General features: G+C 33.7%; 1 protein-coding gene across 4 annotated transcripts in view; it reads left to right on the forward strand.

Annotated features, from left to right (window-relative positions):
* The window catches only part of LOC128674921 (cell adhesion molecule Dscam1-like), a 133,098-nt gene that overhangs the window by 37,139 nt on the left and 72,707 nt on the right, over nucleotides 1–23,252 (forward strand). For all 4 annotated transcript variants that reach the window (XR_008405213.2, XM_053753924.2, XM_053753942.2 and 1 more), the window contains exon 4: nucleotides 16,240–16,382. Coding sequence is in view for 3 of the 4 variants with exons in the window: in XM_053753924.2 (XP_053609899.1) it covers nucleotides 16,240–16,382 (143 nt within the window). In the remaining variant the exon portion in view is untranslated. The remainder of the gene's footprint in view (nucleotides 1–16,239; nucleotides 16,383–23,252) is intronic.

The raw sequence follows: 23,252 nt of genomic DNA on the forward strand, positions 1-23,252 counted from the left end.
TAATTTTTAAGCAGTGGCCGGTCCGAAATGCATTTGTAGCTTTAAAAAATACTATTGAATACAGAATTATGATGCAAATAAAATGCCTATAAAGGTTAATTTCTGAATAAATGTTCCTCGTTTTGACTTCAATTCTCATATTACTTTTTTTAAAACTCAAACATTTGCTCTTAGTATATTCAGTTTATATCCACAACTGATATTATAGAAAAAATGACGCGTGCATTTTATGTTCCGTGTAAACTCAACTGCAGATCTACTCACCCAGCATGAACCTCAACTTGTAGGTTTTTGAGTGGGTGGCTTTTGTGTATACTGCACTGATAGGAGATGTTGAAGTATCGTTGTGTCTGAAATTATTTTTTACTGACTTATATTTAACTTTAAAACATGAAGAAATATTATTTCAAAAATACATTCCATTTTTTACTGCTAACATCTTGATAACCTTACTAATTCATTCATTTAAATTCTTGTCATTACATCAAGCTTAAAGCATCACAAAGACTTTTAATCCCGAAGCTCCCGTTGAGTCCCAAACTTTTACAAGGAGCTGAGCTTTATTTTTTGCCTACTAATGATTTTCTTCTAATTGCGTTAAGTAATGGGAACGAGCTTTCGCATTTTTATAATATTCAGATACATTTCCAGGTTATCGTAATCTTATTACAAGACTTAAATATGATATGTTGTTTTATGTGGGTTTTCTGTGACTAAATGATATATTATCAACTGACGCTAGCATTATTACCAAAGCTATTAATGTGGATGTTTTACAGACACCGCAAAGCATTGTAAGCTTTCTTTCGTTATTGCGACATTCTCAATCGTGGTGTTCGCAAATAGGTATAACTGGAGCATTATCCCCAAATAGACTCACTGCCGCAAGCCGCGTTAAGAATTTGCGAAAATTGTACAGGTACGCGAATCTGTTTAGACATCGCGGTTTTAACTAGGCATATAATGAACTTTGTTACAAAACCATGTTAAAGGCGGTTAAAGTGTGAATTTTTTTTAACAGTAAACCAAGATGTGATGCACAGAGTAATGAACATAATATTTGTTTTTTCATAATTGTTCCTTGCCGAGTTTACGCCAACATAATACACGTTTAAGTTTATGAAAAATATAATACACGTTTAAGTTTATGAAAAATATTCCCATGAGAATAATAATTCCATTGCAAGTCGCTGAAGAAGGAATAACCATTGCTTGTATCTACTTTCTTGGAACTGCATTCGAACTTGCTCTTCGAGTGTTTGAGTAAAGTTTGTTATGTGTCGTCCCTGTGGCTTGTATCGGATAAATTCAATATACGTAAAATTTGTGACACTTATTAATCGTAAAATGTATTAAATGAGACTTGATGATGGTTAAAATAAACCTTTCTTAGGAATCACCGGTCTATTGGTGAAAACTGTACAAAGATCCGTCCGGTTCTTTTTGAGTTTATCGCGTTCATAGTATAGACAGGCGCACTTTTATTGTAAGGATTGTGAAATAGAAACGTTGCGTCACTCTTCACTTCGGTGAATGTCCTCTTAACTCAGAGCAGCGTATTATTGCATGCTCTCGAGGGAGCATTATGTATTTTTTGTAGTATCGTCGGCGAAGTTGCCAAGTGCGCAACTTTTGCTTTAAACATTTAAAGTTTTATAGCTGACGTTGAACACGCTTTGAATTTTTTATTTGTAAGTCGAATATAATTCGTAATTAAAAAATAATTTTTCATTTTATTTAAAATTGTTAGTATGTTTTCTCATAATAGATAGGTATACTAAATATGTACCTACATTGTAAAAACATTCATTGTTCAGCGTTCATTCGTTGTAGACAGTCACTCTAGACAGGCATATTTTCTGCACTGCCCGCGTCCGTTCGACGTCGTCGCAATGACTCTCCACTTGTCTGTTGCTTGCATTCCTGTTGCACTGGATATGGATGAATGGGTCACTATTGAAGGTGTCTGTCCAATGGATCACAGATTTGCCTTGAGATTGTTAGCCCTCTACTCTTGTACTACAAGTAGAGATTCCTGAAATGTTACCAGTACCAAAGAACTCGTAGACCGACAGCTCTTGACTTACCATGCAATTAATGACCTACTTCTATTATTTTATTTACTATTATTATAAAGATAAAAGAAGTTGTAGATTGTTGTGTTGTAGATTTAGTTAACGCAAACAAAGTTATTGGTGGTTGCCATTTAAATATAAAATCATTTAATATTGTTTTCGTATGTTCAGAGCTAAACATAATATAAAAAATAGATAACTAACACATTCCTCAACAACCGTACTAGCTATGAAAAATACCGTGACATTTTTGGATAACAAAATGTAAGGAAGATTAGATTACGTGAGGAATATTGAAAATTAACCCGAATCACGCCCGCATTTTTAATGAAACGCTCCGATTGCGCCAATCTACGAGATTTAATACGCGTTTCGGTTGCGTTCTGAATTTAGACGATAAAAATAAAATTGAAAGCTGATGAATTCCCCTTAGAGAGATCTGGAAAGCTGGTATAGATATATACTAAGGATTGGTAACTTTGACGTTTTGTCAATTTTGACGTTAACTTTAACTTGCGCACAACAACGGTATTTTTGTCTGGCTCGTTTGCTCCAACTTAAAAATCACTACACTATATAACTACACCGGATTTATAATCATAACCCTATATATAACTATACCATAACCCTAGATATAACTATCTAGGGTTATGATAACATCGATCAAGAACTGCTTTTGGAAAAAAAATATAAAACACAATCGATGTTATTAGATTTAGCATCCAAATATTAAAACGAATTCTCTCATTCTCTTATGCATATTCATGGTTTTATTCAGGGCTGTGACGCCAAGCAGGCAGCCGGGCGTCGTTGACGTTTAGACAAAATGGCTACTTTGCGTTTTTCTGCGTACGTTAAAGTTAACGTCATAGTTGTTGTTGCAACCCACCCTTGTTGTCTTGTTACTCTGTATTGTGATACAAAGTAGGCAGCTATACAAAATTCTGACCTCATTAATATAATATTTACCCGTTGAATATTCTTAAGGCTAATATTGTTTATTATCAATTATTCCGTTTTTCCGGTAACTTATCAAGATACAGTTTGGGATCTTTTGGTAGCTGTGTATTTACATAGTACATTATTTATTTAGAAAATTCAACAATTTTAGGTCATAATATTTTATGAAAGAACACATAATTAATTTCAGAACGTCGACTCATGACCTTACAATATAACATATTTGATTATTATTATTGTATACCACCAAGCAGAAAAACATACACGCTCGTATATGCTAATGGAATTTCGTACACATTACATAGACTTTTGCCATTCATTTGTAGATATTGCGTAGATATTGCGCTTGAAATCCAGAGATGTAAAAATATTTTGGAAAAATCCGGAAGAACGAAAAAGTTTAACTGTAACAATGTTATGCAAACAAACCAATTAAATTACATAATATTGCCAATATCGTTTCCATGTTCCATATCAAATAACAAAAAATAAAGAGAATTTTGAGGACTGCATACATTTGCGTCGCTTGTGGGTTGCGGGGCCGTTACTCGCTTATTCAAACGATATCCAATTCCGACGACAATGGAGAACACTCGAGTTGATATATTTCGTAATTTATATTTATAACAAACATATTTTATCTATATTCAGTATATACTGTTATAGCATATTTATATTTATTTACATATTTTTGTATGAAACTTACATTTAATTCATAATAATAACAAATATTGTAAATATTTAGACAAGTTTAGTTGTCCTTCCTACTCCTAGTGAGGAGAGGCTGGTGTTCTGAGATGCAGGCTCTGCTTAGTTCAGACACAGTCTCTCACAATAGTATTTCGTATTCATGATATTGCTTTGTATTAATTATATTTAGGAACATTGTTCTAGAAAAATTGTGGAGATAAATAAAGATTTTTTGAATTTGAATTTTTGAATTTTGAACCGGCTGTGGCTCGTAGCTTCGCCCGCGGTAACATTTTTTTTTATTCTAAATTTAATCCAAATCAAAGTCAGACAGACTTGCACTTTTATAGAACAGTTATAAATAAAATGAAGTGCGGATTAAGTATGAATATGGTTTTACAATATTTCTCAAAAATAATTATATTAAATTTCAAAACTGACGTAACATGGTGCAATTCATTAAAAAACTCATTACATTCTCTTCACAATAATTAATTTACTAATTCAATATTTATTCATTCATTACGTAATTATACTAATTCTATATTATATAACATAATCTATCATTTCATACACGTTACACATTTAACATGAATATGTAAAGACAGGAAGCTCGAGGTGGCATTGTCATAATATCTAGTGTTATTCAACATGAATATGCAAGATGTATCCCACTGGGAGCAGCATTAGCGAGTATATTTTGTGTATATTATAACTAGTCTTACTAATATTGTAAATGGGAAAGTTTGTGAGCTTAATGTTTGTTTGTTACTCTTTCACGCAATTATAAAATTTGGTACAAAGGTAGAATATAGCCTGGAATAACATAGGTTACTTTTTATCCCGAAGTACCCACGGGAGGAAAGCCCAGGGACGTACCTATTAATACATATATCACAAATAGGAATATATTGTTAAAAAATTATATACTAGCCCTGGCTTTAAAATCACAGATTTTTTGTTAATAATACGTACACCGCCGGCTAAAGTAACTTCCTTCACGTAACGAAGCCAGTTTTTTTTTCAATAAATATATTTTTTTAAACTCTTTAAGACTTTTACACAAAATTTTACATTACCTGGTCTGTCTTATACATCAAGTATTTCTTTAATAGACAAAAATAGCCTATACTACATAAGCTAGTGGCCCATCCCGGCTGCGCTCGGGTGAAATCATAATAAATTACACACCTAAACCTTCCTCATACGTCGTACTTCGTTCAGTAATTTCGAGCTCATCTCGTTCATACAGACAGACAAACCCGACAGGTGGATTTCTATTTTAATATGAACATAGCTTCATTTAGTAAGTATGTACATGAATTGATCGTTTTCTCGGCCCGGCCCGGACAAATCAAACGTCACACGAGATTTACGACTGCGGTTACAACCCTGGCCAATGCTGAGCTTGGCTCATTACATATTTATACAACACAGCATAATAAGGGCATAAAGTTGACTGATTGTCTTATGCAGGCTACACGCGATCGCCGAACTCGGACAGATGCAGATACTCAGACGAATGCTTAAACATTGCGCGGTTAACAATTTCTGTCGTCTCTTACTCATGTGTTACTTATTTTATTATGTTCTGTTCGAGAATAGATCGCTTTCAAGTTGTTGACTGTATGTAATTCGAAAAAAAATATATAGTCCTCTTGCTCCTATTCCAAAAAATACAAGAGCACTAGATCTTTTCAAATGAAAAGAGTATTTTATCAGTAGTTCTACAAAATCATCATCAAATTTTTTAGTTGAGGGTTTATCTAGCAACCCCGATCGAGCAAGGATCTCCGACGCGTCAACCTTAGTCGTAGACCAATGTGAAATATGATAATCTTGAGAGATAAAAAAACGTAAAACGATATAATTCATGCTCTAATTCTATGTAAATCACACCTTTGAATTCAAGTGTTCTCGATCGATTAGTCTATGGTACAAATTCAGCGAGACTTGGAGTTTGTGGCTTCATCACTTATTTATACGAGCAGTACACTCGCATGTAATAAGACCATAAATATGTTATTTCTGGACTGAGATCCCGGAGGATTTCGTCTGTGGTTGAGTATAATACAAAGTAAGATGTACACTTTATTACATTAACTAGTGTCCTGGGAGTTCAGTTCTATGGGATTGCCAGAAAAGATAGTCTTGACTAACAGCAGCAACTAGGTTATTTGTTAATTTCTGACATAAAACTCACATAAAATTTGAATTTTTTCGATAATCTTCCTTAAAATTAAAAAAAAAATAAACATGAATTCCCATTTTAGGAACCCAATATTTGAAGATCGTATTTTCCCAATGATGAAACATATAAGGCAAAAATACAAAGTATTGTATGAAACAAAGCCAAAATGTAAACGCTGTCCATACAAAAAAGAGATGAAGTTGTTTATTTGCTTCCTGGCCCGTAATATCTTGGCCCGATTCTGACATCCTCTACTATAATGTCATTTTTAACTTCGCTTATTTTTATTTTTACATTTGAATTTCATCAACCTTTATAACTTGTGTATAACCGTAACCTTTAATTAGTCAAATCAATCAACAAATATTTATCAATTTATGCTATTTTATGAATTTTTTTAATCAATCAACAAATATTTATGTTATCAATTTATGCTATTTTATGATTTTTAAAAAATGTTATTTGCTGTTGTAAAAAGTATAACAATGTAAAAGGTAAAACTTAAGCTTTAAATACTTTAACATTGACAATTATTGTCTTCTTGAATAGTTGTAATATAGTTCACGTCTGTGAGACATATATTTTCAGGGCCACGATGTAAACACGTGAAATGGTAAGCATTGAGTTTAATTCAACAGCGAGTGACGGCGAGGACTTCCTTGATAAATGCCAGTAATATCTGGAGAACTTTGCCAGAGTGAGATGGATGATGATAATACAAGCCAGAGATGTAGCATAAAGAAAGGTCCCTTATCTTTCCATTCCAGGTTTCGTACCTAACAGAAAGATAAGTTGCCCCAGAAACAAAAGTAATGCTTCACGATCCATAGATCGTTTTTCATATTTGATATTTGTAACTATTTTCAATTTAATTCAACCCCTGTTATTATATTTTTATCGTCTCTAGCAATTTTTCGAATAGTTCTCTGAAAAAAAAATGCTATTTTAGGCCGCCTTTTACACAATTTATTTTATAATAGAGAGTATTTATAACATACGTATAACTATGTAACTAATTTGGGCAATAAAGTGTTATTGGACGGTATATTTACATAAAATAAGATAGGTACAGTCAACTAAAAGGCAATCTTCTTTCAAGCTCCAAGACACTTTCCTAATCCGATTCCGAAACAACTGAAAATTAAGTAATTATTTATTCATTAATTTCTGAACCGAAAATAAAAGTTTTTGAAACTCTGTTAAAGTTTAATTGCTTGCTCGCCCGATATCGTAAATACCTAAACAATTGGGATGAGAGTTTAAAATTGTGTGGAATCGCTGCTATTTCTAGGTTTCTTATTTAAAAAAAACTTGTAAGTTTTCCGATATATCTTACTATACCATACATTGCTAGTTAACGTATTTGAAAGAAAAGCTGCAGTGAATTTAATTGTCTCTTCCTGCGCTTTAGAAGTCGTCAGTAGACTTAGTTTTATGTGCACTTTTGACGTCCATAAGTGATGTATATTATCATAAGTGAGTAAAGAATAATTATACTATACTAAACAAGTGTCATTCTTGTGACGTATTCCTGGTTGCGACCTCACCCTATACTAATATAATATTCATACTAGAAGATTAAGTAATCGATACCTAACCAATAATTTGATAGATATTTTTTTTATGTACAGTTACGAGTATGTAATCTTTTATTAATCTAAGTTAATAAGTAATTCAACCTCGTTCAACAAAATATATGGTCTCCTTCAGTTCCCGCCACTTTTCCCTTTTGTCAGTTAAAATTCAGTTGCTGCTATAATCATAGGTGTATTTTAATTCCTGACTTTCTAAGTAACCTTTCAAAATTCATACCCTTCAGTTTCAATTCAGAGCGGGAATTTAAAACACTTTCCGAGAAGCGGCACACAGACTGTAGCCCTCGGGAACCTCGTAATGATCCCACCCTTTGAGCACTGGCCCGCGAAAATTTCTAGAGGGACGACTTGTGGTGTTAGCACAAGAGGTAGCGGTAACAACAAGAACATTTTTTTTAATATAAATAATACGCGATTCAATTTTGTATCCATTTAACACGGATTTCTGTCGTCAAAAATGCAATTTTTTGCTAATTGATGAATTTGAATTCCATTGTGAAAGTGATTTTTTGTTCTTCTTCAAAGTTAAAACGGATCAATCAATTATAATGTTTTTATATAGAGATAGAAAGGTGGAGAGTGACATAGACTCCTTTTGCCGTGATTGGAGACGAGGGCATAAGCCTACTGAATTAACGCAAAACTTGGACCAAGCACGATCCTTGAAGAGGCAACGAAAGATATTGCTTATAGGATAATTATTGTTTTTATTCCCAACCTGCAAATTTCTGCTCGACTTATCCTTTGTAACTTCATGGTTCTTTGTAACAATGTGGATGTAACCATGGACCCATGAAGGGTCTAGTTCATTTGTATCAATTATTAAACGATTACCGGGAAATTAAATACAAGTAGGTATATCTTTTGCATAATATGTTGATTCTCGCTAAATTGGTGTTCTGTCCGTTTACACATTCTAATACTTGTTACAACTTGGTGTATTAAACATCAAAATACATCTATACTATAGAATAAATTCAAAAATCACTGGATCGTATTTCTATGCTATTTTTTATCTCAAAATTCTCACGGGAGCGTAGCCCCGGGTAACCAATTGTTGACGAATTGTTACATAGGATTATCGTATATCGATATACGATAATCCTATGTAACAATGGTCATGCCGTCTACAACTCGTTATCCATCTACTCGTGTCTTTAAAAATAACTCATTTAAGTCCTATGGACTTTAGCCTGTTACTGAAAAAATATGAAGAAGGCTTTGCAAAAAAAATTGTTTGACCAAAGATGTCCTCGTACCTATCGGTTGTCCGCCAGTTGTCGCCGCCAGTTGTCGCTGCCAGTTGTTGCCGCCAGTTGTCGCCGCCAGTTGTCGCCGCCAGTTGTCGGCCGCTGTTAAAGGAGATTTTATTTCCTATAACAATCGTTTTCATTGGCTGATTAAATTGCTATGTCGTGAGAACAGACTCCGAGATATAAGAATCTCGTAAATAAAAGTACGGCATTCAAATATAGAACAAGAAGCCTCAATAATCGCAAGAAGTTTGAATCTCATTTGGGCAGAAAACAAAAGTTTAAGACGGGCGTATAACTTCGCACATAAATTTTTGTCGTTCATTTTCTCATTTAAGAAAACATAATTCTGAGGGATGAAGGGCTTTGTCAAATTGTCTTGGCGAGGCGAGGGCTTCACTCGATAAAAAGTTATTTTATGGAGTGCTTCTGCGAATGGACCGTATATTTATTTGTGAATTTTCTGCTCATATGTTTTTGGAATCTTATGTCTATTGGAGTAAAACTGGTTAAATATTCGTTGACCAACAATTTCGTGTTACATAGAACTTCATACTTTAAAATGATTTTCGTTTAAACAAAGGGAATGGGAGAGAGTCATTTGCCATTACAGGGCCGGAGACTGTTTTTGAATTAATAATCATTCATTTTATAACAAATCTATGCCACTTCTGTTAATATCTGTATTCCAAGTTTCACCTGAATTCGATTAAGGCGTAATTAACAAACAAACACACATAGTTGTTATGGTTTCCTTTAGCACTAGTGTAATTTGTGCAGTATTTCGGTAAAACGCACCGCTTCTCTTGATTTTCACCCTTATTATGTTGACGATAAAATACCAAATCCTGTAAACTGGTGAATGCCATTAAACTACAGCTCCGATATGTCGCCATCTATTTCAAATCAAACACGAACTAATCACGGAAACTAATGTATTACAACTATTTAGACATGCGAATCGAACTATCAATTTGCTTAGTAAATCGATCTACTTCACAAATATGTACTTAAAATATCTTTTTATTGTCTTATTGAGGACAAACTATCTTAATAAAGGTATTGAGGACAAACTATCTTAATAGTTATGAAAAGTTTAAATATGAAAGTGTAACGTTGTATGTGTAGTTAAGTATCGTAAGTTTTTATAATGTTTGCGTCTTTTTGGTCTGAGACCGCGCTGTAGATCAAGGCTCATACTTCATCTCTACGTGTTGGGAGTAGGGACGGCCAGCCCTAACGTTGTATTTGGCTGAAGAATCTAAGATACTAATTTCGCTCTCCCGTATAGCAGCTTCAAAAATTTGGATAGTCGTGATGGCCGTTTTCGATGAGAAGCGCACTCAAAAAAGACAAAACACAACCTGGAGGTAATTGACTAGACTAGATATAATAAACCAATATTTTTTCGTTTCTAGTGAAAGCTCATCGCAAACAGTAAGCAAAGCATACTGGAATTCACAGAAAATACTGCAAATAAACGTTTTCAAAGTGCTTTAATATAAAAACATGCTTCCAAGAATCCGCTTTAGTGTCAAAGAGACACTCGATCCTTTTGAATACAGTAGGTATACAATATTTTTAGTTTTACATTAACGTTCAGCTCTTCTTCTTCATCTCTTATCCCATTTCAATTCTCTCACTCCTCGTACACCTGCACCACCCAATCCTGGCTGAACTAAAATTTTTATTTTTACCTTAGTTTAATAATAAATTTAATAATGTACAACACATCTTATTAATTACTTTTTGTTTGCATATATTCATTAATTGATGGACGTGAAAGAATGTAAGCAATTGTGAAAATAAAATAAACATTTGTACACAGTTTTCCTGTGGCTCTCGCCGCGAATGATTCATGGTCGTTGTTTAGTGCCACGGCGGGCACATAAACTGTGGCGATGGAACGACACACCCATAAATGTTAACAACATTTCTGTATGCAGATTAAAAGTGGTAACATTTACGTCATTTTCATGTATGCCAAGAAATTAAGTAGTTAAAGTTTTAATTTGGAACTGTGCTATTTTTTTAATTTTATATGAATAATACCGGCCGTTCGTTCGCTCGGTTGATATAAAAAAATAGATAGCAACCTATTCTCAGTCTGTACCTTTAATAATAAAGTATTACAAATAATATTACAAGACCAAAGTTATTTTTAAAAAGTAATAACGTTCAATGGAAATAAAATAAGCACGATTTTACAAAGTAGGTATTCCTAGAAAGCTTGCAGTCAAGTCTTGTTACCGAAATGACATAAAAAATAAGCTTGAAAGCTTCTTAAATACATGTCAACATCACATATGAATTTGAAAAATAAATCCGTAAATAAACTGTCAATAACTTGAATATTTGAATTGAATGTTATGCCATAATAATAAAATTGTTCACTTGTTTTATTTCACTTTGCACATAATCGCGAATGATTTGATATTTTTTCAATCATTAATCAAAATCTCCACAAACGTTGCAATCCGATTATTTCCGCATAGTTTCATCACAATAAAAAAATATCCAGTTGCCTTTCTTTTGTTTCTATTCATATTTATATCGTAAATATTATTCTGCTTCCGAACATGGACAATGTAATTTCGTATTGTATTTGAGAACAATAGCTTTTCAACTCTTGCACAACGTGGCGTGTCTTATACACGCGTGTCTATGAATGGAAGATATTCCTATTATATATATATAATACATGTTTCTGTATTGGCATGTATGTTGGCTCGTATTATCAATGGGTTCATTTTTGTTTCAAGATTTAATGGACTTAATGAAAATAATAATTAAGCTAGACAAGATTCATTGGATTTTATCATTTTTTATTTTTTTATAATCAGTGTTCCAAATTTTAGTCTGAAATTTCAATAACATACGTCAACTTTGACGTTGACTTTAACATGCGTTCCGCCAATGTTTAAACAAAATGCCGTAGGTCTTTTTTCTGAACAGGTTAAAGTTAACGTTAAAGTAAACTGATTCAATCAACTATAAATTTACTTTTACTAATTCAGCTACCGTAAAAACTATTAGAATTTTGGTTCTATAGACAATTTAGGGGTACACGGGTGAAACAATGTTTACCGATATCATCTCTCTGCTATGAAAACCACAGCCGCTTGATATCATTGTCAACTTAAATCTGCAGAAAATCAGCCATTCTCTTTGGACCAGCATTTTTCACAGAGAATTTTCCTTAGTAATCTTTATAGGAGAACCAGGGCGTCAATTCTGCTATCGAAAAGTCCACCTTTGTTTTTATGTGTGTATATTTTTTGTACTTATTAATATTGTGGCAACATCGACTAGCATATTGTATTTATTACCAATAATCGACAAATCACTAGTTGTTCATTTATTAACTACAAAATAAATCCAAATAACGTGAGAAGAGTCAACTAGTGTGTGAAATTTGGATGGCGAACTCGCTCCAACATCATCACCAAAAGTCTTTGCGTACGTAACTTCTACGTAATGGCACCGACATAAGAAGAACAACTAGGTAAATTTATTTTTAACAGCGGCACGAGTAGTGCTACGGTAATATCAATGCTTCACTTGCTTGATTGTCTTTGTAATTGCCTTTTTGCCCTAGTTAGTGCATCTATCGTCTTGGGGGACTTAATGAAGGTAACAAATAAGCGCTGGTCGTTACAAATGTTTATTCCAACATATATTTTATATTCCAATAAGTCGATGCGATAAAGGAAAAGAAGTATGATAACAAGGTTTGACCGTGACACGACTAGACGCGTTATCAGTAGTGGCACGGTAAACTACTATTGAGAAACGATTATGACTCAACGTTAGCAGAATCGAGGACCTGTGCAATTGAAACAGTTGAAAGTTGCTGAGGTCAGTGACCCGCTCGCCGGATCTCTTGGGATCGGTTTCCGGGGTAGAACTTACAAAAATGTAGTGTAGTTGAATGAAATATTGAAAGACTGCGTCGGAGCGCTATTTGTGATATTTCGAGATGAAACTTACTTTGAATTATAATACAGAGCGACATAAGCTGTTGAGCACTTACTGAGCACATTATACTTAAGTCAATAAAGTGTGTTTAAGATAGTATCTAACCGCACACTTACATACATCACCTATTGACGATGGTGGCGGTAAATTAAGTTTACCGCCACCATCCCCCTTTTCAAAATTTATTTTATTTATTAGAAATAATAATTTATTATTATTTCATTTATTAGAAATAATTATGTTATAGATGAAAGAAATTAATATATGATGGTAACGCTAGTGCCTATGTATAACGTACACGAGCCTTATTGCTTAATTACTGGGAAAATTCGGATTATGAATTACACTATTACCTTTCCTTTTAATTATTTCGATCTAAATCCATTCATCAGCTACGACAGGTTCTGTTCTATATTCTACCATAACTGTTGAATATTAAAAATATTTTCAATTTCCTGATGTCGTTATAAATCACGATTGATATAAGGCAAAATTTATATATTTTTAAGGTAGATAAAGAAATAACGTATTTATTTTAACGTTTGAAAGTCACAAAGTATTGCTAGGGTAGTGTGAAAGAAGAAAACATCCAGATACAATAGGGTAAAGTGAATGTTAACTGGCTAAGTCCGCCGGCAGTGGGAGGACGCGAGAGTTGGAACTAGGAGTGCTCTGAACACTCACCAGCAGTTGTATTGTATGTTAACAAAATAACACGGAAAGGATATGCATGGAATTAGATAGAGATAGATATATAAACTTATATACTTAGATATATAATTTCAACAAGATCATCAAAATAGTAAATGAATATGAATATGACACAGATTGAGCTAGCACCAATGTAAGTTCGAAACTTGTGGATACTAACTCAACGATACTATATTATATAACAAGTACATATATAGATAAACATCCAAGACCCGGGCCAATCAGAAAAGATCATTTTCCATCATGACCTGACCGGGAATCGAACCGAGAGGTTCGATCCCCTGGCACTTTACCACGGCACCACCGAGGTCGTCAATCAAATCAAATCCTTTCAGATTTGTGTAACGTTATTGATAATATGTACAAAAATTATTCTACATTGTTTCTCGTGAGTCGTGAGTGTACACCCTTCTACTCACAAATTTTAACAGCTTATTTTTGCATAGGAGTCAAATTTATTCCAACAAATTCAAATTAAGTTGAAATCATATTCTAAAATGTGATGCAAACACACAAAAAGGCTTTTGGCTTAAATGACAACACAATCTACCCATATCCCTATCTTTATACGCTCAATAGTGATATAAAGAAAATCTCTTAAAGCCTAACTGAAATAAAATTACCTTGTTCAGTTATTAAATTTCATAGAAAAACCCAAGAAAATTGCCCCGGAAATTCTGCAAACAGATTCGTTCATCTAATTTTAAATCAATTATAATCAAAGAGAGCAATTTTTGCAATTTCCTTTTTATCGTAGCCACGTTGCGGCTAAAATTCTGATAATTTCAATGTTTTAGTCTGTTAAATGTTTTATTTCGAAGTTTGTTACCTTTTTTGTTAGTTCGTTTTACTTACATAAACATTAAAACTGAACGGTCCGCTACAATAGCACAGACAGACATTCTTCACCGAAATTTTTTTTGGTGTCTCATCCAAACTGGTAGATGAAATGAAATAATCAGTGAATTCAGTTCCCCTAGATACATAGATTAGGTTATAAATATTATAAAATTGATAATACATTTTAGGGATTTCAACTCCTTATTTCTGAAAGAATAATAGAGCGCATTTCTCATAGTGAGGGTAAATACAAGCCTTATTCAGCTTTGACCAGCCTCCGGGGCAATCCCACAGAACCCGGCTAATGTATGCACCGGTTCCCTTACTCGTCTCTCCCGGGGATGCCGCGTCGTAGCTCCGAGCGCCAATTACGAAGATTTTTCCGTTTTTTTTACCGCAAAAAGCATACGATTCAAGTATAAAGCTGAGTTCTCACTCATTAACTTGAATTTAATACCCATTATTTATCATTAATCGATTAGTTCCTATAAATTAACTCGACACTGGGCATTCAAGAAATTAGTTTATGACTTTGTTAAAAAAACGACAACGTATCAATAACTCTTGTTGGCTTTTCGGTGTCCATATACTGCTATATTTGCTTACCGTCTCGAGCAAGCTTTCTCGTTTACTTACCATGTGATAAGTAATGAGATAAATCTCGGTAGTTAAAAATACGAAATCTTAGTTTAGAATGAATGAATTTAAATTGATATTCTGAGCACAGAATAATAGACAAACGGTAGTAAAGTATGTACTTTATTTCTGTGAGCCATACTATGAATATTGCTTATTTGAATAAAACATTATTAAATTTTTGCGCCTCAATTCTGGAAAGATGAAAAGCCAATGCAGTCGATATTCGCGGAATTATTCCTGTGTTCGTATTATTATTAGTGTGTGTTTGTAGTTACTACCGTTTGCCTATTATTCCGTTAGAATATCAATTTAAATTAATTCATTCTCAACTAAGATTTCGTATTTTTAACTACCTAGATTTATCTCATTAACCTTCAAAATGAATGGGATTTCAAGTTACTGTAAGAAATTCTCATATTTAGGGCAACAGTTAGGGTGCATTTTTATTTACTTTGGCAATTTAATATAAGGAAATGACATGTACAATAACTTTTATTTTTAATGGAAAGTATTATATCTTTTAGCCCTCTCCGCCCCTCCGTGAGTACTCCACCTTATCCTGTCTCATCTTTTTGCCCTCCAGAGGAAATTAAAGCCGAACCCGGGAATAATTCCACGAGAATCGACTGCGTTGGCTTTAGCTGTTTTTGTACTTTAGGCGCAAAAAGTCAAAAATGTTTTATTCAAATAAGCAATATTCATGGTATGGCTTACAGAAATAAAATTATTGTATTCTTAATTTGAATATTATTTCACACGGACAGCTATAAAAATTCCCATCGACAATTTGTAATGTGAAATTGATTATTTCACAATACTTTTTATTTATTGCTGACTAAAAAAGTTATACAACTTTTTTAATGAGATAAATAAAATAAATTCACCCGTGTTCTGATTCTTTCATCTCATTAAACATTTACAAAATTAAGGCGATTTCCACGGGACAGGAAAAAAACTGAATTTTCAAAGAATTAAATGCCAAATTGACATAAATTCTGCGCACTTATAGATATATATAGATAAACATCCAAGACCCGGGCCAATCAGAAAAGATCATTTTCCATCATGACCTGACCGGGAATCGAACCGAGAGTTTCGATCCCCTGGCACTTTACCACTGCGCCACCGAGGTCGTCAATCAAATCAAATCCTTCCTGATTTGTGTAACGTTATTGATAATATGTACAAAAATTATTCTACATTGTTTCTCGTAAGTCGTGAGTGTACACCCTTCTACTCACAAATTTTAACAACTTAAAAGAATTTTCACGATAAATGAAAATTTCTAAATTCTATTTTTATTTCAGACAAGTCCTGGACAACGGGACACTAGTGTTGTTACCGTTCGCGGCGATACAGTACCGTCCAGACATCCACGCGACGGTATACCGTTGCCGCGCACACAACGCGCACGGCGCCATTGTGTCCAGGGACATGCGCACGCAAGCAGGTAAGCTCAAGTATACTTACCAATAGTTATGCCGAACTATCGGCAGTTCACCTCAACATTAAATTAGATCAATATCGATAGTAATGATAGCTCCCAATGAAGCATCTATTGATGTATTATCGATAGTATAGCGAATATCGACGCGAAGATATTTTGGCACTGCTATAATTCATTAAAATATGTTTGATGAGAACTTGACCTTTGCAATCAATTATTAGATCCTTGTTAATTGACCTCCTGGAGAACAGACTGCGGTGAAGTTTGTGGCGCCGCTTTATCTTCACTTGCACTTCGGAAGTCAGTAAAAATATGAATAAAGTTTTGATTTTGAATTTGAATCACAGACGGAGCACCTAATTATTTCAAAATTTGTACATATTAAAATAAATTTCGTATTCGAAGTCCTCCGTTATTACATACTTTTGCAAGCCAGCTTTAGTTAGATATTAATGAAAATTATTTCAACTCGGAATGCACGTTAAATTAATATGAAATTGGTGCTTGTAACGGCGACACAGTATAACTCCGACTAATTAGACTGACGAGCGTTTCGTCGAAATGAAGCGAGCTAACGTTATTATACTAAATTTTTTGAGAGCTTCTTGCTAAATCGTAATTAATATTATTTTATTCGGTTGTTTTGCGTTGAAAAGTTTTCGTTTTAACTAAGTAATTTAGGTGAAATATTTACCTTCAGTATAAACGTTACCTTAAGACAACTGATCCGTATAAAAAAAGCTATACATTTTCTAATGTAAAATGCTAAATGTATGAAAATTATTGACAATATAAATTTTAACTGATACAAAAGAACAATTTTATTTTGAAGTGATATATATGTCTGTTTTTTTTGTAGATTTCTGACATCCTTTATACCTATTGCTTTTTTGCTTCATTAAAATTTTACCTTTGTTAAACCTAATTAATTCGCAGAAAAGCCATACAAAATATAACTATGTCTAGTTACGTATATAACAGATAACTTTATGAATTAAACAAGCTTAAACTCTTTTATTTTTTACTCATCGTATCGTATTCATACGAAAATATACACACAGGTATTTTCGCTGAGGCAAAACAAATTACGACGCGTTTGCTACCTGTAAACGCCTATGGTTATGATAATACAAGGGTGGTCTGTACCAATCAACTTTGACCTGCGCATCTGACGTTCAGATAAACTTTGTGTTTTTCAGCAGGTGAAAGTTAAAACCAAAGTTGACTGATGCACCGTACCCTAATTAGTATTATCACAATCATCACATCATATTTAATACAACGTTTCTCTCTCTTTGCGTGATCCTAGTTACATTCAAAATCATATCCTGTCTGAATAGACAGAATATAAATTTTGTAATATATAAAATTCATATCCTGTCTGAGTACCAGAACTCATCAATAATAGTCCAGTAGCTATAACCTTTAATAGGAAAAAAAACATCATAAGGCCTGTCCTTTTATCCTTTCCTTATATCTGTCTATTCACTATAACAGCCCTGAACGGACAGACAGAAAAAAAGGCATATAATTAGGTATATGACAAAAAATCCCATACATATTTTCATTGAAAAAATAACACAGAAAGAAGTAAATTGTGAGTTACTCAATTTGTACACGAGGTGCACCTCTGTCCCCTGCGTATTTGTGTTGCGGTCAAGAGACGAGGGTGCGGCGTTGCGGAATAATTAATACAACCGGGAGATGTCACTGACGGCGCAAACAAACAATGCTACGTTTTGAACCATATACTGAGATGCATGCATTAACCACGCCATCGGCAATATCGTGCTCTCTCTCTATATAATCTTCGCCTATCCCCTATTGCATTCAGAAGTGTGGAGCAGCGAAGACCGACATGGTTTTATAACACTTTATTTGACACGGCATTTGAACCAATCCCTTGCTCCCACGCTCCATGTTGTTCTTGCCACTACTTCTAATAATTACTTCACTCTAACTTTACAACGTCACGAGACTCTGTCTCTGACGTGTAAATTCTTACTAGGCATATGAAAAATATAGATTGGACTTTTACTACTGCATGATAATTATTTTATTTATCTCTAGACCTCCAGTAGCGAAAAAAAGAGGAGACGTATTATTACCATTTTTCTGACAAAAGTTGTGTGACGATACGCGGCGCAAAGGCAGACGAGTGGACGTGTTAAAGGGAAATCGAAATGAACCCCGCCCTTTTACGTGTTATATGTGCGCCTTTGGTTATAGCTGTGCACTAGTTGATACTCCGCTTTTTCAGTCCATTTTTTATCGGAAGACGAAAGGATGGAAGGAGAAAGAACAAATAGCCTTACTGTCATTTTTCTTCAATGTCCAGTGGGTCGATACATTTGTTTTATATCTAGTTATAGGCACTAATATGAACACAGTCACTGGGCAGAGATGTGACTGACGGCACAAATAAACAATGCAACATTTGGGAGGGATGCATGATTTTTGTCATTTTTGGCAGTTTGACTGTGGGTATATTGGTTCAGATTTTTAAACGGGTATTATTTCTTCGTGACTGACAGCAAAAAATTATAAGTACTCGTGTGAAAAACACGGAACTACCGTTGGGCCACAGACTTTGGCCTTCAACAACTTGGTCTTCTTTTATCATCAATCGATTTTGATCTAGTTTATTTATATTTAAAAGATAATTTAATCAAGAGTCTTCTTAGTTATGTGTGTTCAACCGTTTTCAAATCGCCAGCTTTTTCTAGCATATGAGAGGATGCAACTTCGGAGTCTTAAATGTTTAATTTAATTTTTGCCTGCACACTGGTTGACAGTTTAAGTTCGCTAAAGTCTATGCGACTAGCCACATTTACGTTAGTAAGTTGTTGTAAAAAACCATGTCAGATGCTTCTAGATGACTTGAGGCTTTTCCCTCAGCCGTTGAGCGTCGGAGCCCAGCTCATAACTCATTATTGTCAATATCTCTGGTTATATGCAACTTATCGCGTCGGAAACTAGACCATATTTTAAGTTAAACCATGGGCTAGATAACTGTGAAAACCACATCACATTCCAATTTTTTGAGTGATGCACGAACAAACATACAGACAGACAGATGGACATAAATGAAAAAAAAATGTTTTGGCTCCTATTCGTCCCTTAAATACCCCCTTTTTCTTTAATATCTCCTACAGAGTACAGACAGTACAGACATAGGTCACTTTCACCTTTAATATATGTATAGATATATATTATGATATCTCAAAATGTCAAGCAATAAGGGTCATTTTCCACAAGCGATGTTCTAGTTTCAGCAAAAGTCAAAACCACAGACTTGCAAGTAATTGCTTCTACTTTACGAGTTTGACTTCGTGTTGAAAGGGAAAATTGCTCTACTATTTATTTAAAATGCATTTTGGTTAATGTATTTCAAATGTTACACTAATATTTTTGAAATTAAAAATATTCTTTTGGTTGTAATAAGTAGGTACTATTACGTATTCGCGACCAATTGTCGCTTAATGTTGTAATAGCCAAACCCATCAAATTATTGTTCAATATTTTATGAGACTTGCCTTAACCTATTTATTATCCACAAGAACAACAATGACATTAAAAACCCATAGAAATAAATGTTAACTTTGTACTCAGTTTTTCTTTTTAAAAGTTTTTTTTACATTGTTGTGTGAATAAATAAATAAATTTAATGAAAAAAATTCTTTATAACTCATATGTACATAGTTTACGAGCAAGCCACTTGTACATAACATAGCAGTCCGCTGAGCTTCGCTCGGCTTAAAACGTAATAAATTATATATAAAAAATTTCCTAAGAAATCACATTACGTATTGGTAAAAACCTCATGAAAATCCATGTAGTAGTTTTTCAGTTTATAACAAACAGTCAGACAGACGAGGCAGAGCTCTCTGTTATATAATATGTAAGATAACGTGATAATAATAAATAAAGCAACTTGAATAATCCTTTTTTTTCCGTCGATCGAAAAGAGTTTAATAATGTATGACAAGCACATAATGACACAGCACCCGGGTAAGTGTCAGAGCTCGTCTAGTAATTAGTGACTGTTATTGTCCAAGTAACTATGAATTATATGTAATTAAGCGAGCAGTACCTAACATAACAATAGAATGGATGGACCGTTTCACTTTAATACATAAATTGATTATTTCATAGCTATATTATGTTGTTAGTCTGATAGAAGAAAGAATTTTTTTTAATGCGACCTATGAATATTTTTTCCGAGAAATCTACATCCGGTTAAAATATATATATATATAAGTAAGTAAGTTCGAAACTTGTGTTACGGGATACTAACACAACGATATTTTCTCGGTCCAGAGCAAGCACTTTACCACTGCGCCACCGAGGTCGTCGTTAATATAAAAAATATGCCTTGTTATCTTCTTATTCTTCGCTAAAACTCAAATTCAAAAAATGGAAAACCATAAATTCAATATGTGAGATCCACTTTTATAAAAATTTGGCTGCCTGTGTCCACATCATCATCGGAAGGCCTCCGTGATCCAGGGCTGGGTGTAAATAGACTCTCCTTCCATCAACACCAATCATATCTGCCCTGAGTCATCTTTATAAATACGACATACTTCAATAATAATTAATTTAATATTTTTTGTAATCAGTATATACAATCAATAGTTATTGACATAAAACGAACAAAAGAAAAATTAACGTCGGCGTCAATTGTTAACACATACGTGTATGCACCCTTTTGTGTAAATACTATGACCATTTCAACAACAATAAGGTATATTTTGTTTGTAAATTTTAATTATTCTTTTAATTTGATTTACCTACAATTAAATTCATATTTCATTGAAATATGAATTATTGAAATTTTGCCAAATGATTCATCGATATAATTCTATCATTAATCAAATACTGTTATTGCTCTTTGCAGCGCATGTGATTAAGCCTTCAAAATTTTTCCTTTATTGAAAATTAGCTCTTGCCTGCGGCTTCACATGTGTAAATTTTTCCGGGATGAAAGGTACCCTATGTCCTTTTTCATAATTCAAACAACATGTATGCCAAATTTTAAGAAGATTAGCTGAATAGTGAAGAGGTAACAAACAAACATACTTTCGCTTTTATAATATTAGTGGGGATAATATTTTAACATTAAATTATTATAGAATGAAAATTTTATAGATTTATTATACTCACAAGTGATCTTTTGGTTTAAGAAATTTCTTTTAATTTTACAATTTCCTATAAATAAAATCAAAATACCTACCTACCTGTCTATTTAAAAAACTTACAAGAAAAAAGTTAGGTTTAATATTTTAGTCAATACGCGAATTACTTTGCAATTTGTTGAATGATACGAGTAGCACGGTACGGTTTCTTCAATTTCAACTCACAGGTTTTGAATAAAATAATTATCTTAAATGGATTGAAATTTTTATTATTGTGACTAATAACAACAAATCGCTTTTAAAATAATCAAAAAATCCCGGAACGTTAATATAAATAATTACAAATCATACCGAACAAATTAATCCCTGGTGTAAGTTTCTTCAGAGGTTGTTATTGGAACGACACGCTCCACATTGCCGACTGAGCCAGTGAGAGGAACCTTAACAATCAGGTAGCCATTGCTGGTCAGCACTGCAGTCGCCGTATTAGCATTGCCATCTTGTGGCAGAGAGTAACTGTAGGAGAACGATTTGCTGTTGTTTCCCAGTACATCACCTCTTAAACCAATAGTTCCATCCTTGATCTTCACCCTCATGTCATCTACCGCGTAACCCTCAGCTTTGATTACAATCTGGTAGACTCCATTCTCAGTACTGATCCAAGGTCCATTGTTTTGTGGCACCGGGAACCAAGGTTGGTAATTGTTGCCGAAATTGGCGAAAGGGTAACCAGGTTGAAAGCCAAAAGACGGTTGACTCCAAGCGTAGCTGAATGGCTGAGCGACTGCTACGGCCAAAACGCAAGTTGACAATAAAAAGACTGATGAAATCATGGTGATGTGTTCACTGGTTTGGAAGTAATGAACTGAAGAAGCGGCGGCTTGTGGAGTTTATATACGAATCAATATAATAGAATTACACGGGCGCTCTGTTTTCTTTGTAAAAGCGTTTAGTGACGCATGCACTGCACACCAATGTACATTTGTATGAGACAATTGTTCGAGTGACAAACGTTTTCAGAAGAAAATAATGTTGAGAATACACTTAGTGTTTATATAGGTTAAACAAAAAAGTAAAAAATGAAGTATATTTTCATATTTTCATTCGGAATATTTTCAGTTGGCAATGTTTTGTATAATATTATTTTATGTGAATTACAATCATAAATTTATGCGTATAATACTTGATATAAATAATAAAACACTTTGTTTGTTCATGAATTATTTTATTACAGATATAACAGGATTGGTGTTAATAAAACATTGCGCGTGAATATATTATTTCAGTTTTATTAATATTGTTACGGTTTTAAAGTAAATGTCGGTTGGAATTGTAAATAATAAATCTATTACAATGTAAGCAAATAGTATGCCGACATGCATTAATCATTAATGTGTTACAATATTACCCTCTATTTCACAAAGCGTCAGATTTGTTGTCAAATGTTACACTAATATTTTTGCCTATCAGTTGCCTGACCTGTGTCCCTTAGTCGCCTCGTACAACATTCAAAATATTTCTCTGTTATTTCATACTAAAGGCTAAAATGTGACATTTCAATTACGCAGGGCAAATTATACGGTAAAACCACGCAGCGGGTCTAGTAATTAATAAAAAAGTAAGATACACAGGTCAACGTCCTCTCCAAGGGGTAAAAACTTGTGTAGCAGTGCCGCACCACGGCGACGCTCTCGTGACAACCACTTATCACCACTTAGGGGTGGATTTCATGTTA

Source organism: Plodia interpunctella, chromosome 2 (genome assembly GCF_027563975.2).
Source record: "Plodia interpunctella isolate USDA-ARS_2022_Savannah chromosome 2, ilPloInte3.2, whole genome shotgun sequence".
NCBI lineage: Eukaryota > Metazoa > Arthropoda > Insecta > Lepidoptera > Pyralidae > Plodia > Plodia interpunctella.